We start from the raw sequence: 15,016 nt of genomic DNA on the forward strand, positions 1-15,016 counted from the left end.
GTACAGTAATGTTGAGATGTTCTGATGACATTGTTTGATAACGCTGAGGTCCTTCTGCTTCCAGCTCTGCTTCACACCAGTATTGAGCTCCATCATCAGATCTGTTTGGCTGGATCTTGAGTTTACGTATGTTTTTGACTGGAGTCTTGATGGTGTCAGTGAAGATGGTTTTATTCTGTTTGTACCATCTCACTGTAATACTTTTAGTAGGAGCCCCATTCTTAATGAGACACTGGAGCTCATAATTCTCGTCCGCTATCACTGGTCCTGTGTGATTCACAAAGCTGATGGAAATATCTGGAAGACACATTAAGCATAACAGAGTAGCTGAAATCCCAAATACTTCAAATAAGTGCAAAATACAAATAATTTTAATTCATAGAAATAAAAACATTACAGAAAATTATTTTTAAAAACATATTGTGACGGGAGGAGCAAAACGACAGACACAGTGGGCGTGGCGTTTTATTAAACAACAAACAAGTGTCCAAAAGGGGGGGAATAAAAGTGTCCAAAATAAACAGGGGGTCTGGTGTCCTCGACGTGCAGGGGTTCCGTGAAGGAGGGGCAGTGTTCAGAAGGGAAGGGTCCAGGTAAGGGGCAGAGTCCGGCAGCCGCACTCGCTCCCCGCCGGGGTCCGTGGCACTAGTGGTAGCGGCTTCCTTCAGCGGCTTCATCCATCATTTCATCACGGCACTTCCGAGGCGGGTAAATCGGCCCGGCATCCTAGCCCACAGCCGTCTGGGCACTTTTATTCCCCCCCTTTTTGGACACTTTTGTTTATTGTTTAATCAAAGCCTCTCCAGGGCCTGACACCACGCCCACTGTGTCTGTCGTTATGCTCCTCCCGTCACAATATCCACACACAAACTAACTAAGTGAGCAATAATATCAAGCCCAATCTGTGCTGGGCAGGAGCTAGTTACTAGTAACACATTATAGTAATATGTGACCCTGGACCACAAAACCAGTCATAAAGGTCAGTTTATACATCATCTAAGCTTTCCATTGACGTATGGTCTGACAGGACAGAATTTGCCTGAGATACAACTATTTGAAAATCTGTAGTCTGAAGGTGCCAAAAAATGAAAAAAAAAAGTATAATAATCACCTCTAAAGTTGTCCAAATGATGTTCTTAGCAATGTATATTACTAATAAAAGATTAAGTTTTGATATATTCATGGTAGGAAATTTACAAAATATCTTTATGGAACATGATCTTTATTTATATCCTAATGATTTTTACCCATATCATTGGCTATTGCTACAAATACACCTGTGCTACTTGTGACTGGTTTTGCGGTCCAGCGTCACATATATTACTTTCCCTGGTAACTAGTAGTGTAACTAATTACTAATAAAATTTAAGTAATAATACTACAGTTACAATCCAAAAAATGGCTAGTTACAAGTTGTGTAGTGGTACTTTGACTTTGTCTACTGCGAATGCCAAGATGTTTGGTTGGTTACTATGTTGCTGCTTTATTAAATAACAGAAGTTGTTTAAAATATTGTGGCTTGTCATCAGTTTGAGCCAGTTGTACTCTTCACTTATCTGTAACTTTCATGGATTCAAAGGCTACAAAAATAAAGCAATTAAATTATTGTTATGTTTTGAGTTGTACAAATGAGTCGGACCAGAAAAAATATTTAGAGACTTCTTAACAAATCAAGGAGAAGAGTGCAATTAAACTCTCTGAGGAAGGAGGTCATTTGTGGTTTGCCAAAGTAAAGCAGGATTTCCAGGGCAAGAACCTTGATAACATTTGTGTTTGTTCTTATCATTTCCGGTCAGGTAAAAATCTTAATTAATACGGCTCAAACTATTGTGTGAACTACTGCTAAGTCTTTCCTGCTTACTAAGTCCTTCTTTATATGAGTTAGCAGCTTACACACATTTTTTCCAAGGTTTAGACAGCATAAATTAGCAGATCAACATATTCAGTAGTACATTAACCGTGCAATCAGTGCTGTTGTTTATATCTGAATATCTCCAACATGGCTGTGGATCCGGGTAACTGATCAAACTGTGACATAAGCGTTAATGCTCTATTCATTCAACTTCCTATTTTGTATTGTTATCAGTGTGGTATTTCCAGGAAATGCCAGAGGGCTGAGATGTTTTCCACTTTGTGGTCACATTTTCTCTGTACCCCTTCTACAAAAAAATAATAATAAATAATAATAATAATACATTTAAAAAAAAAAAAAACAACTCTTAAACCAGCCTACACTAGCTGGTTTATGAAGCTAGGTGAAGCTAATATTAAGCTGATTTAACATTAGCTGGACAGCCCCAAACCCTCCACCTAAGGACAGTAAACCAGCTTTTTAGGCTACATGATTTAAGATGTTTTAGCAGGAACCCAAACACAGTGGCACGTGTGAGTTGTTCAAGCAAGAGAATAGATTTGCAAGTCTCAGCTTACTAAAAATGAGCATGTAAACATTTGGCAGTAATCACAGTAAAACAAAACTGTTATGTTTCCACATAAATACTAGCTTCAGGAGACTCTAACTTAAATTTAAAGGTAAGTATACATTTTCAAAGCTAACTACAGTATATTCGCAGTTACTGACAGACTACTTTTTTGTCTGCCTGTGGTTAAACTGCTATGTGCAGGCTGTTAATGATAACAAACACAGTGTATTTATCTTGTTTGACAACGTTATTCTATCGCTATTTGAACAGTGTTGCTCAAACACTTTCAGATGGGAGTCAAAGCGGAGGAAATAAAATACCACGGCCTTTTAATCACCTTTCTCAAGTTTAACACGGAAAACGGTTCTAAAAAAATATCAAATAAAAAAATACTCGTTATATAAATGTCCTACCATCCAACGCGTACGGCAGCAACAGCACATCCAAAAAGAGACACGTGAAGAAAATCCAATCGCTCCGCGCCGTCATTTTTAGCTGTAACTTAGCTGCGCTGTATCGACACCGTTTTTAACCAGCTAACGGTGTTTAATTAATTAATAAAACAACACACCGTCTTGGACCCTTCATTTATCGCAGGAAACCACTGCCCAGTCTGCCCTCGCATAGCTGCCTGTTTTAGTTAATGTTAACCCTCCCCCACACATCTCTCTAAAAGTGCACGTTGCAACTTTATTCATTTGCACCCTGTCACGACAAACGGAAAACTGAGCTCATTCACATATCTTTTAGATAAGGCAAAGCGTTTTGAACATCGCATTATGTGTTTAAAGACCACCTCTGAAAAACTCTTTACTGCACCGCATTTCCCTTCGTTGTCAACACATCCTCCAGCTCGGTTATCGAGGCTAAATAAGGGTGGGTCTATATAAAAACATATCACTTCCCACAACGCTATCTTTGTCAAAGTCACACTGGATTCCCAGACATTTGTCATCGTGACATATGTATGCTCCCTACTATACAGTATGCACAAAGGAATAAATACATGAGATTCGAGTGTGCAACCAGTGCATCCCTCATAAGCGTCCTTGTGACTGAATTGCCCAGTTAACAGAAACATATCTGTTGTACAAGCTGGCAACACTCCGCGAGTTGAGCTGAATAGGGCATTCAGTAGTGTTCTTCAGTAGTGTGTGCTTTACTACAAATAGCTATAGAACCACAAGTAGATGTTGTAACCAGTGTTGGGGAGCAAATTACATGTAACGGAATGACCTAATTTAATTATAAGATAAATGTAATTGTAATTTGTTACAGTCACTGAGAAAAAAATGTATCATTAAATTTACATTTTTATTTTCGAAAATGTTAATGATTACAAAGGGGGTTACATCTGAATTTTTTCACACGCACCCCAACATACAGATTCAATTGACTTCTTTCATAAATTGCATTGACTGCTCTAAAATGAGACACCAATGTTTCAGGAGTTTAGGACACAGAATAATTTTATTTCCTATTTGGGTTTATACGTATACTTTTTTTTAAGATTAATTGTTTTTTCTCCAAGGCATTGATGCCAGTGTTCATAACTATGCAAAAAAATTATTTCAAAACCAGTATCATAGCTATTAAACTATTTCTTGTTATGATTTTAATTCTGTATTTAACCTCATTATGATCTAAAAGTAAATAAGAGGTATTAGGTCTGAATTTGTGGTGGCTGTGTTTTAATTAAATTATTATAATTGTGATCCTGGATCACAAAACCAGTCATAAGGGTCAGTTTTTCAAAACTGAGATTTATACATCACCAAAGCTGAATATATAAGCTTTCCATTGATGTATGGTTTGTTAGGATAGGATAATATTTGGCCGAGATACAACTATTTCAGTATATGGAATCTGAGGGTGCAAAAAAATCAAAATTTAGAGAAAATCACCTTTAAATTTGTCAAATGAAGTTCTTAACAATGCATATTACTAATCAAAAATTACGTTTTGATATATTTACAGTAGGAATTTTACAAAATATCTTCATGGAACATGATGTTTACTTAATTTCTTAATGATTTTTGCCATAAAAGAAAAATCAATCATTTTGACCCATAGAATGTAATTTTAGCTATTGCTACAAATATACCCAGCGACTTAAGACTGGTTTTGTGGTCCAGGGTCATATATGGCTCTGTGGAATGCTTGATTCTGATTGGTCAGCCATGACATTTCCAAGGTATGTTATTCCCCTATAACAACTGGTAAAAGCATCTGGGCAACTTAAGTTGGCGCTATACACTTGATAGTTTTTCTTGGTGGAAGCATTGCATTTGGTTAGCTAATAAAATATTAAAACTCAATTTAATATTATGTGTACAGTTTGCTTAATTCTGTCATCCTGGTATTGTGGACTCGCTCTGTTGTTTCATGCAAGCGCAGCTGCTGCCATTTTTTTTGTACACTGTAATGGATTATAAGATAACTAACAAACTTGTATTGTAAGTACTAGTACTTAATTATTTATGTGGTGAAATGTTGTGTAATGAAAGTGGCATGGCTGCACTGTATCCTTTAATTGTTTGTCTAGTTTGAACTTGCTGCTTGCTAACAACTGATTTCTTCATGGAAGCTCTGTGTTCAAATATTTCAACTCAGATCAGTGTTTCATGTCTAATTATTCACTTTTGTGGCAAGCAGCTGTGTAATAAGTGGGATAATGTACATCCAGCCAGTTGTTATCGCAAAATAAAGATGTATATTATCCCTTACTTATTATAATCTTAATTCAAGTGATTAAGGATTTTAAAAGTCTGACAGTAATCAGTGTTGAGTGAGTTAAGTAAGGTTAACTCTGCCTGGTTTAAATGTTTCAAAATTATTAACAGTTGAAAATATTAGAAATTTAGAAAAGAAATCAAAAAGAAATCAAATGTAATAAGTTACATTACTTTAATAAACTTCCTTATTTTAATTTACTTATTACATTTTAAATAGAGTAACTTTTGTCTGTAACCTATTACATTTACAAAGTAACCTTCCCATCAATGTCATAACTAATGACACTGATGTACAAAAGATGTACAGTTGAACTCAAAAGTTTCCATACACCTTGCAGAATCTGCAAGATATTAATTATGTTACCAAAATAATAGGGTTAATACAAAATGCATGTTATTTTTTAATTAGTACTGACCTGGGTTTCAGTGACATTTCACATAAAAAATGGCTACATAGTCCACAGGGGAAAATAATAGTTGAATTCATAAAAATTACCCTGTTTAAAAGTTTACATACGCTTGATTCTTAATACTGTGTTGTCACCTGAATGATTCAAAGCTGTTTTTTTGTTTAGTGATAGTTGTTCATGAGTTCCTTGTTTCTTAAACTGCTCGCTGTACTTCAGAAAAATCCTTCAGGTCCCACAAATTCTTTGGTTTTTCAGCATTTTTGTGTATTTGAACCCTCTCTTACAATGACTGTATGATTTTGAGATCCATCTTTTCACCCTGAGGACAACTGAGGGACTCATATTCAACTATTACAGAAGGTTCAAATGATCACTGCTGCTCCAGAAGGAAAATCAATGCATTAAGAGCTACGGGGTGAAAACTTAATGAATTTGAAAATCAGGGTAAATTTACTTGTTTTGTCTTTTGGGAAACATGTAAATATCTTCTGAAGGACAGTACTAAATAAAAAAAAAATATGATATGTATGCAAAATAAGAAAAATGTACACATATTCATTCTGTTCAAAAGTTTACAACCCTTGCTCTTAATGCATCGTTTTTCCTTCTGGAGCATCAGTGAGTGTTTGAACCTTTTGTAATAGTTGAATATGAGTCCCTCAGTTGTCCTCAGTCTGAAAAGATGAATCTCAAAATCATACAGTCATTGTTAGAAAGGGTTCAAATACACAAATATGTTGAAAAACCAAAATATTTGTGGGACCTAAAGGATTTTTCTAAAGAACAGCGGGCAGTTTAACTGTTCAGGACAAACAAGGAACTCATGAACAACTATCACTAAACAAAAAAACTGTGGATCATTCGGGTAACAACACAGTAATATAAAAATCAAGTGTTGAATCATTTTTATGAATTCAGCTATTAAATTCTCTTGACTGTGTGTAAACATCTTTTATGTGGTCAGTACTAAATAAAAAATAACATGCATATTGTATGACCAGCCAAATTCCTTTTTTCTTTCTTAATATCTATATTTATCTTAGTAACTAAATATCTTAGTAACTTCTTAACAGTTTCAGCATCAGAATGCACAGCTGTACATAAGGCATTTCTAACCAAAAAGACAACAGTAACCAAAAACATTTGCACTTGCACAGATATCAACGTATCAGCCAACCAAACATAAACCAAAATACATGCACAGTTAATGCTTCCAAACAAGTTTTGAAAAATGCCATACACATGCAATTTTCTGAAAAATTATTTTCTCTCTCTCTCTCTCTCTCTCTCTCTATATATATATATATATATATGTATAGAAACATGACTGAGGTGAGACCCTTAAGCAAGGCACTGAGTCCCCAACTGCTCCTCGGGCACAACTGCATTGGCTGCTCACTGATCTGGGTGTAAGTTCACAATTTGTGTGTGAGTATTTGTTCACTACTCACTGCTGTATGTGTGTGTGTGTGTGTGTGTGTGCAGAGCATACTTGGCCACACATCATGTCCTCTCCTTTCCTTTTATTTCAAACCCGGAAAGACATAAGTACACACAATTTTTCAAGTTTAAGTCCACCAATGTTAATCGACTCTCCTGTCTAATTTGTTTGTAAACAAATCACATAGACAAAGACTCAGTAAACAGGAAAGGCTGCAATATTTTGACAAACTAAAGTTAATGGGTGGTAAAGATGCGTACGAGCAGTATTAATTAAGATATTAGCTATAAAGATATTTAATATTTCAGCTACCTGACTGGAAATGATGAAAACATGAATGTTGTCGAGATTCTTGCCCTGGAAATCCAAGTTCAGTTTGGCCAACCACAAACTACTTCCTTCATCTGAGAGTTTTTTGGACTCTTCTCCTTGATTTGTTATAACTTTTGTCAGTCTACAGTACTTCAAATGTTTTTTCTGGTCCGAACGATTAGTACAGACCAAATAATTGACAAATAATTTACCATTTTCAGCAGCAATAATCAGCAAAATATGCAGGTTTAGTTTGGTTCAGTGGCATTGTTTGTGTTCAGTGCAGCCAATATGGCCAATTAATGACGTGTTGTGAAAACACTCTTGCAAATTGATGTCTCTTAATCGTATTTTTGTAATGTATTATCTTAATTATGAACACACTGGTTTGTTGTGCAAACAGTTTTACTGTTTACTGCACGTTGTTATTCTTCTCATTATTTGTTTATAGCAGCTAATGAACTGGTCTCATCCATAGGCTTGCTTCTGACTTTAAGTATGTGGATAAATTTTCAGCTGGTTTGAGCGATTTTTCTTTGTGAGTAGTAGCATAACCAAACAGTAAATTTTTGTTACGGTTTTTCAATTTTATCTTATATAGTAACCAAAGATGTTTATCAAACATCAGAAATGCCACTCGTTCATGCACAAGAGCATGTCAGGGGAGGCGCACAGAGTGGTAAAATAATAATTAATTATTGATTACTAATTGGAATCAGTATTAGTATTGTTTTTTTAATTAGTACTGACCTGAATAAGATATTTCACATAAAAGATGTTTACATACAGTCCACAAAAGAAAATAATAGTTGAATTTATAAAAATTACCCTGTTCAAAAGTTTACATATGCTTGATTCTTAATACTGTGTTGTTACCCGAATGATTCACAGCTGTTTTTTTTTAGTGATAGTTGTTCATCAGTCCCTTGTTTGTCCTGAACAGTTAAACTGCCTGCTGTTTATCTGAACCCTTTCCAACAATGACTGTATGATTTTGAGATCCATCTTTTGACACTGAGGTAAACTGAGGGACTCATATGAAACTGTTACAGAGGGTTCAAACACTCACTGATGCTCCAGAAGGAAAAAACGACACTTAAAGAGTTGGGGGGTGTACTTATTTTGTCTTCTTGGAAACATGTAAGTATCTTCTGTAGCCTTACTACTAAATGAAAAAATATGATATTTAGGCAAAATAAGAAAAATGTGCACATCTTTGATCTGTTCAAAAGTTTACACCCCTGGCTGAGACCCTCAGTTGTCCTCAGTATGAAAAGATGGATCTCAAAATCATACAGTCATCGTTAGAAAAGGTTCAAATACACAAAAATGCTTAAAAACCACTGTAGGACCTGAAGGATTTTTCTCAGGAACACCAAGCAGTTTTAACTGTTCAGGACAGAATCATGTCTATGTAAACACTTGAACAAGGGCATTTTTATACGTACAACTATTATTATTACTTTCTTGTGGGCTATATGTAAACATCTTTTATGTGAAATATCTTATTCAGGTCAGTACTACATAAATAATAACATGCATTTCATAAATAATTAATATTTTGCAGATTCTGCAAGGTGTATGTAAATTTGACCTCAACTGTACATCCACATGCAATAAAACTTGGCTATTTTATTGTGTATGTTGGTAGTCCACAAGTTTGCCATCATTTTAAAACCACGCAACCAGCCAAATTCCATTTTTTAAATATCTTAGTAACTTCTTAACAGTTTCAGTGTCAGAATGAACAATGTAGAAACATGCAGCTGTAAATAAAGCTTTTCTAACCAAAAAGACAACAGTAAGCAAAAACATTTGCACTTGCACAGATATCAACGGATCAGCCAGCAAAACACGAACAAAATAAATGCACTGTTAATGCATGCTACAAACTGGCAGCTAGTTGGATGCTCTGAATAACGCCATACACGTGCAAGCTTATAAAAAATTATTTTGGCTATTGTGGAATACATCAGCCAGGTTGGAGCCATATGAAAACAAAAAGGCTTAATCTATATTCAGTCTTTGCATTTCCAAATAGGAATGATTATAACCACCATTGCTAAGAATTTTACAGGTACTGCAGTCACAGTGTATTTTTACACTTAGCACAGTTTTAAAATTAAAATTTTAATTTCAATTTTTAAATTTTAATTATTTTTACATTTTACATTTTATTTTATATTTACATTTTTACATTTAATTATATTTTACATTAATGAATGAAAATAGAAATACAGTTAAATTAATACTTGCTAACACATACTACAAACAAAACAGACAACTATGTGTATTCCATATAATAAATAAAGATTACTTTCTACACAAAATTAGATTCCATTTACAAAGCGATCATATAGCTTAGGCACAAAGAAATTCATCCTAAAGTCAGTACAAAATGATAACCTCTAGTTCAGTGTCTTTTTCAGCATAGTTGTAATACTATATATATATATATATATATATATATATATATATATATATATCAGAATGATTAACATGCCTGAAACATACAATATAAGTATAGTTTTTTTATAAAAACATACAAGAATTCAATAAAAGCCCAATAAGGATGCTACTCAACCATTTTTAGTTGATCAGCATCCTCAGACAACAGTGTTAGTGTTTGATCTGTGAAGACAGCACTGAACACTGATCCATATGATCTCTCTTTACAGTCTGATCAGACAGAAAGGCTCAGCAAATGGATCCAACTTAGGGAGTCATAACCAAAGCAGAGATATTACTCTGACAGAGCTCCTTCATAGGGACTTTTTTTGGCTGCTCTAACAGTTCTTTACGTGCATTAGGGTTCTTCACATCATAACGGCCCATCCTGGTTTTTTTGTAGTAGGTCAGGTAGATGTAGATGAAGATGATTGAGATGACCACCACTACAGCAACAATAATGCCTACTATTATGGGTATGTAATTCACTGTGTCAAAAATAAAAACAAATATATGAGTAAATCAGCAATTTGGTGAATGAAATCCAAGCAAGCAAATGTTGGGATAGATCTCTATCCTGCATCATGCCTTCAACATATTAAAAGTAAAGCAGCTAATCTAAATCAGTCTAGTGTGATCACAGTGACATTAACACTGCAAGCAGAGCACTACAAGACCAACAAACCAAGCAGCTTCTTACAAATGTACAAATAATTTGTGAAAGGCCAAAGCACTAACCACAAAAGAAGCCGTGCTGAAAATCAGAAAGTTGTGTGAAAATTGGTTTAGGATGGACGAATGAAATTAGCATTAGTCAAAGACAAAAAGTCAAAAGACAAAAAGAATCAGTCACATGCATGCATGATTTTTAACAGAGGAACTTCAAATGACCTAACATAAAATCTACCCTGACAACATGATCATTTGGATATTTAATATAACCAAAATAAGCATTTTGCTTAATATCAGACTAATACAATTCTGAAACAGCCACAAATACTCTCTGTAGTAGTACTGTCAGTATTACTAAAGCAAATTGAAACAGCTGTTTGAAGTCAGTGGAAAATGACACACAAAAGCATAGTTACCTGGTTTGTACACTTTTACTTGTCTGGTGGTCGTGTCAACAGAATTGCTTGCATTGCAGTGCACATTCTCAGGTGTTGACTCTGATACAGTAAGTTTGTCACCATCTACATTTTCACTGAGGCTCCAGCTGATTTTTGGTTTTGGGTTTCCTTCAGCTTCACAAACAAGCACCACTGAATAGCCTCGAAATACAGTCACTGTGGAGGGCAGTTTGGTCTCATTGATGATCGGTTTAACTACAGGAAGAATCCAAAAACAAAAGCTTTTAGTATCTGTGTACTGCATTTTAAATTTCTTATGTTAATCCATATTCATTTTAACTCGTAGTTTTCAACCAAACTACTCAAATTAAGATATTTGACTCAAAAAAGTCACATGCTGCATCAGGTCTGCTTGATTTGGACATGTTAACATGTTCTAAAAAAGATTAATCATAGAAGCTGATAGATCTTACATACAGTGTACAGTAATGTTGAGAGGTTCTGATGTTTTTTTTGGAGGAGGTTGAGGTCCTTCTGCTCCCAGATCCAGCTCTGCTTCACACCAGAATTGAGCTCCATCATCAGCTCTGTTTGCAGTGATCAGGAGTTTGGCGACTTCATTCACTGGTTTCCTGCTGGTATCAGTGAAAGTGGTTTGACTCAGCAGAGTTTGTCCTTTGTACCATTTGACAGTGAGATTCTGAACAGGAGCCACATCTTGAACATCACACTGGAGCTCATACTGCTCTCCCTCTATCATTGGTCCAGTGTGATTCACAATGCTGATGGACACACTGTCTGGAGTCTCTGTGGAGGAAGATTTACACACTCTGAAATCTGCAGTGATGAATGTACATTTAATAGATATTTCTGAGAATGAAAACAAAAAAATATCAATAACAGAGAAACTCACTGTAAACAGTTACTGGGAGCTCTTCTTCACACTGTGTATCATGGGTTTTGTTATAGTTTATGTAGCAGAATGGCTTTATGTCCCATTCTCTCAGATCTGACACTGTCCATGTGACCACACTGTCTCTGGTCTTGTCCACTCCTCCCTCACTGGCTTCCCATCCCATCCCATCATGCGGGACAGAAGCGGTACAGTTAACTGCAACAGAACCGCCGTACTCCACAACAACACTCTTCTGGCTGAGCTGAACAGGACATTTAGCTTGTGTACCTGTTAAACACATTGAAAAATAGGCTGTGATTTATAGTATTTTAATTACTTACACTGAAGTCCTATTACTAATCTGACAACAAATCAGCAAAAATGCCCAGTTTCAAAAATTACCACATATTTTCAATTAATTTGACAAGCTATACAAAATCGCAATGTGCTTTATTTAAAGTATGTATTCATGTACTGAATAAACACAGTGCCTTTCAAGTAAAGTCACTGCCTTTCCATTTTTTTTTATCCACTTAACATAAAACTTTGCTTTGCATAGTTTGTTTTTATAAATCTGACCTTAATTTAATCTAACTAGTCTTATTCATAATAAACTTTCTAAACCCTCTTTAAAGTAACATCTCAAAGAGCTTCACAGAAATGAAATCAAATACACATACAATTATACAAACAATGCATTAAGAAAAGTGAAAATACAGGCGAAGATAAAACACCAAATAAAAAGAAACATCAAAGAGATAATGAGCAGCCAAACCATGCAAAACCTTATAGGGAACCAGCATGAGAATTTTATAATCAACACAGGGAGCCAATGTTAAAGCTCCTAGACAGGAGCGATGTGATCCCTTGTCCTGTTACCTGAGTCGAGTGTCTGAAATTTTGTTATAACTATCCCCCTTTTTTTCTCTAATAGCGGGCACGGTCATTTGTAAATTTTATGCATCTGGCTTCCGGTCTCATCTGCGTCCAGCTATAAAGGGTTTGCACTTGCGTCATGACCATATTGGCGATACTCGGATGTAAATGACAGCATGGATTGCACGGTTAATGTACTACTGAATACGTTGTTCTGCTAATTTATGCTGCCTAAGCCATGAAAAAAAACATGTGGAAGCTGCTAAATCATATAGAGAAGGACTTAGCAAGCAAGAAAGGGCACAATATTTAACTAAAGTTAATAGGTGGCTGACTCATAACGCGTAGTATAAAAAAAACACTCTATTTTTAGCTGTACAAAACAGCTTGTTTTGCTGCTTCATATTGCATATTGGTGTGTCTTACCATATTATTTTAATTATGAGCACACTGGTTTGTAGTGCAAGCAGTTTTACCATTAATTGCACGTTGTTATTCTTCTTGTTATTTACCTATAGCGTCTATAGAGTCTCGTCCATAGGCTTACTTCCGACTTGAAGTATGAGGTGGATATATTTTCAGCTGGTTTGAGTGTTTTGTCTTTGCAAGTAGTAGCATGATAAGCAAAATCTATTAATTCTATTCAGCATAAATTCTGTTTTGTGTTCATTTTAGTTTAACAATTTATCACTCATTTACGGTGAAAAACAAGAAATTAAAAGAAGTTCAAGTAGTGAACATGGAGTGCGTATCAAATTAACCCACAACAAGCACAAAGCAAGTAGTGCTCACTGCAGAACCAAATTACATCTCCCCCTCTCTAGATGTAATGGGTGGAGCTTGACCTAGCCAGTCCCGCCTCTGCTGACTCAATGGGTGGAGTTATATTTAGCGATAGGCGTATGGTTAGGGTTAGGGTATGGTTGGAATCCTTTAGCCCCACCCATTAAGAGACATCTTTTGGCATCACATTGGAGAGACTGGATTTTAAAACTTTTGTACTTGGTTAATGAGGTAAATGTGTTTCTAATGTGAGCCTATACATTTTACATTCAATACCTCTAAGGGCTTTTTTAAACATGCAGCCTATCTATGTTTATTTAAAGTTTTAAAGACATTTGAAAACGCGTGGGGAGGGAACAAACAATTGAAATATACAGAAAATAGTGAATAATGCTATTGCGCCATCCTGTGGTGTTTTACATGCAGCAGGTGTGCCAAATGCAGACATGACTCCATTCGAGATCTGGACAAAACCGAAAGTAGCGGTCCTTACAGTACGAATTATATGTTTTACTTTTTAGGTGTTTAAATTTTAACACTAACCACAAAACCAACATGCGCAGGCTTGTGTTTTCATCAGATAATAAAGAGACGCGTTCGACTGACAAAGTAACCACGGCAACAGCTGTTCGAGATTTTCGTTAGAACGTAGAGCGGAACATCAACTAAAATTCTAAGAAGTTGTTTTAAAAAATCGGACTTCTCTGAAAGTCATAACATCGTCTGTTCGAACCGTTATCTGTACGAGCTCACTCATAACAGGCGACACTTATGTATCAAGTTACTGGAAAGGCAGACACAAAACCTCTTGTTACCGTTAGCTATTAAAGACTGTTTCACGATATTACGATTTATCAGATATACAGATAAAATAGTATGGCAGTCTACAGTACCGTTCTCGGGTTGAACCGGTGACATACAAAACATGCTAACTAAGAAAACAAGTGGCGCATTTCTAAACGAAATATTTTGAAACACTTACCTGTAACTAGTGAGAAGTACAGAAAACAAAATCCATATAGTCGCCAAATAGATGAGGTGAGAGAAAACGACCCCTTCTTCATTGTAAAACAGCGTTAAACTCTGCTCCTAAGCTTTAGAAACGAGGTGTCCTTCTCTCTTAGGAGATCTGCGTTACACTTCACCCACTGAGAGATTAAAAATGAGTGACCACGTGTTTGGTCAGAAGAGCTGCCCTTCCTCTGCGTAGAGATGTGAAGATTACTGGAATGTCCCGAGTTATTGGAGAAGTAGCGCCTATACCAAATCTAGCTCTATCTCTCATTCATACTTCACTTCCACTTTTACATTCACAGGGACCCTTATAGACTATGACATACTGGAATTTACCGGGAGTTCCCAGTTTTATTTTGCACTGGAGCACGATGCCACAAGGGCGCAGTTTTAGCATTTTGTGAGTAACAAATCAGTTACAAGTGTCACAGTTAGCCTGCTTGTTTTCTCTAGCAGTGGTTTTGTATGTTTGTATCTAACACCAGTTTCAAAACTCTGTTAAATTAGGATATTATTTGTTAATTTAATAACCAAATAAAGCTTTTGTGATGATGCTTAAACAAGTGAACACAATAAAACATACATTCAGATGTTCGCTTTAACATAAGT

General features: G+C 35.6%; 1 protein-coding gene across 1 annotated transcript; it reads right to left on the reverse strand.

The window, feature by feature from the left end:
* Nucleotides 1–6: 6 nt before the first annotated feature.
* On the reverse strand, nucleotides 7–14,639 carry LOC127158553 (hemicentin-1-like; the record flags this gene model as incomplete). The annotated part of the gene is made up of 5 exons (XM_051101634.1): nucleotides 14,376–14,639; nucleotides 11,753–12,022; nucleotides 11,317–11,646; nucleotides 10,858–11,094; nucleotides 7–297 (listed from the first exon to the last, which is right to left on the reverse strand). Coding segments are annotated over exons 1-5 (1,210 nt in total), but the record flags the coding sequence as incomplete, so codon positions are not given.
* Nucleotides 14,640–15,016: the final 377 nt, after the last annotated feature.

Source organism: Labeo rohita, unplaced genomic scaffold, assembly GCF_022985175.1.
Source record: "Labeo rohita strain BAU-BD-2019 unplaced genomic scaffold, IGBB_LRoh.1.0 scaffold_1562, whole genome shotgun sequence".
In the NCBI taxonomy this organism is placed as follows: Eukaryota; Metazoa; Chordata; class Actinopteri; order Cypriniformes; family Cyprinidae; genus Labeo; species Labeo rohita.